The 6,398-nt window shown below is 35.8% G+C and overlaps 1 protein-coding gene across 1 annotated transcript; it reads right to left on the reverse strand.

Annotated features, from left to right (window-relative positions):
- Nucleotides 1–1,786: 1,786 nt before the first annotated feature.
- On the reverse strand, nt 1,787–5,665 carry LOC125589731. The gene is made up of 2 exons (XM_048762069.1): nt 4,101–5,665; nt 1,787–2,449 (listed from the first exon to the last, which is right to left on the reverse strand). The coding sequence occupies exon 1, from the start codon at nt 5,334–5,336 to the stop codon at nt 4,377–4,379; it is 960 nt and encodes a 319-aa protein (XP_048618026.1). The 5' UTR covers nt 5,337–5,665; the 3' UTR covers nt 1,787–2,449; nt 4,101–4,376.
- Between the last annotated feature and the right edge of the window lie 733 nt (nt 5,666–6,398).

Raw genomic sequence — 6,398 nt, forward strand, 5'->3', positions numbered from 1 at the left:
TGAGCTAGGATCAGGAACTCCTTGGGCTGAAGCTGATCGGGGACGCGAGCTGGAACAGATGCAGGAACAAGAGACGCGATCGGGGTTTAGGGTTCGTCGGATCGCCGGCTAGGATTAGGGTTTTCAGGTTTTTAGATTTGGGTATTAGCTTAGGGATTTAGAGTTTCGTACTGATAACGTGTTGTGAAAGTAATAGAAAAATCTATCTTTAATCATAACATAGAGGTTTCTTATATAGGAGATTACACCGTCGTAGATAAATGGAAAGATTACAAATCATAATCTCTTGGTTATGAGTCATCCACAATCTGGTTCATAACAAGACTCTCAATCACACAACTCGTGACTAATGCCTTTACTCGACTTAGGATCCGATTGGTAATGACTGTAGATTTAAAAATTTTGCTGTAGAAAAAAATCTGTTAACTTTTTGCTGTGGCTTTAAATTTTATTGTTGTAGAATTTTATGGAAAGCACTAAAAAATTGCTTTGGATATTTGGCTCTGCAGAGCACTTGTACAACTGTAGGTTATTTCAAAAGCTGTGGTTTCAAAAAAGAATTTAAAGCTTGATTGCTCTGAATTTGGTGCTGTAGAAATAAATATGGCTGTGGACAGCACCTACAGCAACTACCAATCACCCCCTTAGCCTTATATAGAGACTTTATATTTCATGTTCCTAATTGTAACACACAAATAATATGATCCTTATCTCTTAAGATCATAAACCAACTAGGAATAGGTAGGTTGACTCTCAAGCTTTCTCCGAGCTTATCTCAGCATTATTTAAGAATTGCGATGGTCAGGTTATATGTTAATTTAATAGACCTGGCCGCTAAACAAATTGGTAGGAAAAAATATTCAAAAGAAAAACAGTTTGTTTTGGTGTCTAGTACTGCGTGCGGATCAAGCAATCGGTTTTTAGGGTTAAAATAAGATATATATATATATATATATATATAAGCGACGAAGAACAGAGTTATGTTAATTTAATGGACCTAGCGGTGATTACGCGTTTAAGCACACACCAATTAACCTAATGTGCCAACAATACCACAATCGAATGGTATGTCATTGTAGCATTTTAGGATCGAATCCACAGAGAACTAGAGACTTATAACACCAAGAATACACAAACCTTCCTAATCTAAGCAAACAAGAAGATAGATGATTTGTAACAAACTAATATCCTAGAAATATAAACAAGTGAATCCATGGGCTAAGGGAATTGATTTCAAGTAACTAAGATCCAATCTAGGTGACAAGCTTTCAATCAAAGTAATCTCTTAAGTCTAAACACAATTCTAGACAAGTCCTATGTCTAGGTAAATGCCCATTTGCTTAGAAATCATTAAACATCAAATGTCTTTGGCTTAATTCAATCAAGCAATCTTTAAGTTCAAGTTCAATAACTATCTAGCAATTTTAACATCAAGTGTCCTTGGCTAATCTCACTAGAGCTTAGTTGAGTTGATTCAAACACTTCATCTAATCATGTCTGATGAGAAGTGTTTAGAAATCAGGTTTAGAGTGATCAAGACTAAACAAGCATTAAGAATACTCAACAAGCAAGTTCATACAAGGATCTAATACAATAACACCATAGATCTTCACTAAGTTACTCTAATCTCCCTAACCCATGAATTCTTAAGGAAACTACTCACTAATCTCCATGAAAACACTTAATCTCATAATAGATTGAAGCATATTCAAGTAGATACAACAGAGAATAAAGATAAACAAGGATTTAAACAAGCAAAACGAAATTAAAACTCAAGAACAGATGATGAACAATGAAGAACACTCAAGAACACCAAGAACAATGGTATTTCAAAGAGAGAGAGTTTTGACAAGTTAAATTATTACAAAGTTAGATTCTATGTTTCTTGCCCACTCTTTTGATAATAAGAAAGCAAATATTATACAGAAAAGTAGGAAAAATCGTGCAAAGGAAAGGTGGGTGGAAGATAGTGGGAAGTTGGTTGATCCCATCAACTTTCAAGTGGTCCCCGGCAAGGATTGATACACCTATAGTAAATCGATCATAACTTGTCCAATACAGCTTCAAATGACTTGAAACCACTTCCATTGGAAAGCTAACTCAATTTCCAGTGTCTCCACAAATTTTGAGCTTCAGAAGAGATTTTTAAGGCTTTCATCCGTGTTCATCTTTCACTCTCCGGATTCGGGAGCGACCTCGCTGTGTCGCTGTGAGAGGTCGCTCCGGATTCGTTGTCTCCGGGTGATCAATACGCGAGCGACTCTTCCCTGTCGCTCTAGTAAGGTCGCTCCAGTAGGGTGATCAGAGCGACTTGGTGGTGTCGCTCCGGACTGGTCGCTCCCATGCCTTGCTCGCCCAATGACCACTCTAAACACTCCTTTTTGAGCTCCAAATGCCTCTGAAAATCCCACCAATGGTCCTCTAACTCATCCATGGTGCTCTCCAACACCTGATATGTACAAATGCAATGATATGCAACCTAAATGTGCCTAAATGATGCTCTAAATGACCAAACCATGCAAGAATAAGAAGTTAAAAACATGTAAATTCACAAGATATCAACTCCCCCACACTAGTCCTTTACTTGTCCTCAAGTAAACTTTCAAGTCCTAAGAAGGAAGAAGTTTGAAAAAGGGAGCTCATAGCCAAAAGACACACATCCTAGCTCTTCTACAACATTCCAAATGATCATAGCAAACAATCATTGGTCATTCTTTTATCAGTCTAGCTTCTCAATGCCTATCAACCTCTTTTTATTTCTTTATACAAAGTGCAATGCTCATCAATCAACAAGTAACTTCAACCAATTCTCACATTCATTCACACACACACACAAGGTGGATTCTCACAAATGGGCACATGATCTCAATCACTTGGCTTGGTAGATTAATGGTCTTTTTTGAATAAAAAGAAAGGTTCAAATACAATCTTTTTAATGGTGGCAATCACTCAAGAACAAGGAGCATGATCATTATGCAAAATTTATCTAAGACTAGGAGCAATTCATGCATACATAGCTCATTCTCATCATTCTACTCTTCTTCCTAAGTGATTACAAATTCTACCCATCTTTTATATTTCAAAACCCAAGTATATACACTTCACTCACATTTCTCACCAAGTGAACTCTCTCTTTTTTTTTTTTTTTACATGATCAACCAACTAAGAACTTGACACTCTTTTTCTTTCCCCATTATGATTTTTCATTCTTTTTTTTTTTTTTTTTTTTTTTTTTTTTTTTGGGGAATTCTAATTGACACACTTAAGAGTTTTTCTTCTTTTATTTTCTTGGTTCCTATTGGTTTTCTTTTCTTATTGACACTCTTTGATCTTTTTCTCTTCTCTCAAACCCAAGATATAACAACTTAAAAACACACAAACTCACTCACCATCCTAGATGCTAGTTCAAATGAGGATCTTATGCTAGCAATAGATGAGAACAAACATATGTCGCTCCCAATACTCTCAAGATTTTGCACATGACAAGCTATCAATAAGAGACCTCACTCAACAAATCAATATTGGTTTCAAAGAATGGCAAGGGTTTAAGGGTAGGGGAGTGCCATTTGGGTTAATCAAAGGATAATAAATGGAATAAGATAACCCAAATGTGTATGAAATCCATGATCAAGTATGCAAGTGCCCATATGCAAGAGAGATTAAATTCATTATGCCCAAGTTCAGTTTGTAATTGGTTTCAAGAACAATGTCAATATCATATGAGCAACATGTTTCAAAAAGAGTTTTCAAGGCTCGAGAGATGCTTGTAGATATGTTCTTTTCATGGCAATTTCAATCATGGCTCCCTATGCATAATTCAAAACTCACATTTTTTTTTTTTTTTTTTTTTTTTTAATTTAGAAATCACAAAAAATCCAAAATGCAAATCATTAAAATCCACACAGATGCAAAGTGCTAGATATGTCAAATGCAAATCATCCAAATAAAAACAAGCAAAATGATCAGTTTTTATAGTACCCCCACCACACTCGAATCACACAGTCTCTTGTGTGACTTTGAATTTGGAGTGGTTTACATGATAAGTAAAATAAAAATTACTAGAGATGTGGAGAGAATTTAAACCGGATTAGAGTACTTACCTTGTGACTGTAGCGACTTGAGCATGTCACTATGGATATGTCGCTATGAGCATGTCTCCACAGCACTTGTGTTTCTTTCCTAGCCTCTTTTGAATCCTTTCCTTTTCCTGAGCACCTTCCAAACTGAAATCACACACAATTCACACAAACAAACACACAAACAAGGATAGTTCACACAATTTATTAAAAACATTCACACATATATACAAAGGATACTCTTGAGATTTCCTCCCAAGTGAGCTTGTTTTAAGTCTCTAGCTTGACTTTGTGTGCTTGCTAATCATAAGTATCAAAAGGCTGAGCCAATGCACCTTTGGTCCTTCTCCTCCAAGAACAAGGAACCAAGTATGCAAAGGAGCACACTACTGTCCATAGAAAATAGACAGATTTTTCCTCAAAGAGCTTCACTAAAGATATGACATGAGTTATGAAATGCTCCTTGAGGTTCAGATGATCATGAGAATCAAAAGCATTAGGTGGAAACACAAAATCAACTACATGTTCAAATGAGGTTTTAACAAAGTAGTCAACTCTATCTCCATCAATCAAATAATACACAATGTTCACATTCTCATGATAGTTTTCAGCATGGGGGTTTTCTATCTCAAGCAAGAGCTTATCCACATCAAGTTCATCCCCTAAATCAGGAAGTTCAAGAAGAGGTCTAGGTTCATCAAGAATGAAAAACTCAGATTCAAGATCAAATGAAGCACATAGATAGCTCTTGTCAAAACAAACTTCAATATGATCTCTAACAAGCTTTTCTATTCTCAACTCATCTAGTTTCTTAGTTTCACATATCAGATCAAGACATTCATTCATGAGCACAAGAGAATTAAGACCAGAGATATTATTCTCACCACAAGGCAAGCATATTTCCTCGAGTTGAAGTTTTAAAGTGGAAATTTCTATACCTTCCAGTTGGAGTGGTGGAGCCCAATACATTACCTCATTAAGGGCACAAGCAGCATCTAACTCATACTGGGTAACCTCCCTTTCTTCAAACTCTGCTCGGTCCCTAATGAGGTGTATCCGGATAAGTTGTGCTAGGTTTCTCTTTGTCTTGTCCCGATTCTCTTTCATTCTCTGAAGCCGATGCAACTCATCCCTTTGGTCTGGTGTGAGTATGCGTATATCAAAGGGTGGTGGCTCCACAAACACATAGGGCTCATCTTCAATGTGATCTTCAAATGTGTCATCCTCTTCTTGTGGCTTCTCAAAGTAGCTTGAAGCCATCACTACAAAAGAGAAAATCTAGAATAAAAGATTAGTAGCTATACAAAAGCAAAACAAAACATAAGAAAATAAAGCTTAGTCTCAAGAAAGATTGAAATCCTAATGATAAATCCACTAGTTCCCCGGCAACGGCGCCAAATTGATTACGCGTTTAAGCACACACCAATTAACCTAATGTGCCAACAATACCACAATCGAATGGTATGTCATTGTAGCATTTTAGGATCGAATCCACAGAGAACTAGAGACTTATAACACCAAGAATACACAAACCTTCCTAATCTAAGCAAACAAGAAGATAGATGATTTGTAACAAACTAATATCCTAGAAATATAAACAAGTGAATCCATGGGCTAAGGGAATTGATTTCAAGTAACTAAGATCCAATCTAGGTGACAAGCTTTCAATCAAAGTAATCTCTTAAGTCTAAACACAATTCTAGACAAGTCCTATGTCTAGGTAAATGCCCATTTGCTTAGAAATCATTAAACATCAAATGTCTTTGGCTTAATTCAATCAAGCAATCTTTAAGTTCAAGTTCAATAACTATCTAGCAATTTTAACATCAAGTGTCCTTGGCTAATCTCACTAGAGCTTAGTTGAGTTGATTCAAACACTTCATCTAATCATGTCTGATGAGAAGTGTTTAGAAATCAGGTTTAGAGTGATCAAGACTAAACAAGCATTAAGAATACTCAACAAGCAAGTTCATACAAGGATCTAATACAATAACACCATAGATCTTCACTAAGTTACTCTAATCTCCCTAACCCATGAATTCTTAAGGAAACTACTCACTAATCTCCATGAAAACACTTAATCTCATAATAGATTGAAGCATATTCAAGTAGATACAACAGAGAATAAAGATAAACAAGGATTTAAACAAGCAAAACGAAATTAAAACTCAAGAACAGATGATGAACAATGAAGAACACTCAAGAACACCAAGAACAATGGTATTTCAAAGAGAGAGAGTTTTGACAAGTTAAATTATTACAAAGTTAGATTCTATGTTTCTTGCCCACTCTTTTGATAATAAGAAAGCAAATATTATACAG

The sequence above is a fragment of the Brassica napus genome, chromosome C7 (assembly GCF_020379485.1).
Source record: "Brassica napus cultivar Da-Ae chromosome C7, Da-Ae, whole genome shotgun sequence".
Taxonomy (NCBI): Eukaryota; Viridiplantae; Streptophyta; class Magnoliopsida; order Brassicales; family Brassicaceae; genus Brassica; species Brassica napus.

Coding starts and splice junctions, on each gene's coding strand:
- LOC125589731 (XM_048762069.1), bottom strand. CDS start 5,336: ATGGCTTCAAGCTACTTTGAGAAGCCACAAGAAGAGGATGACACATTT.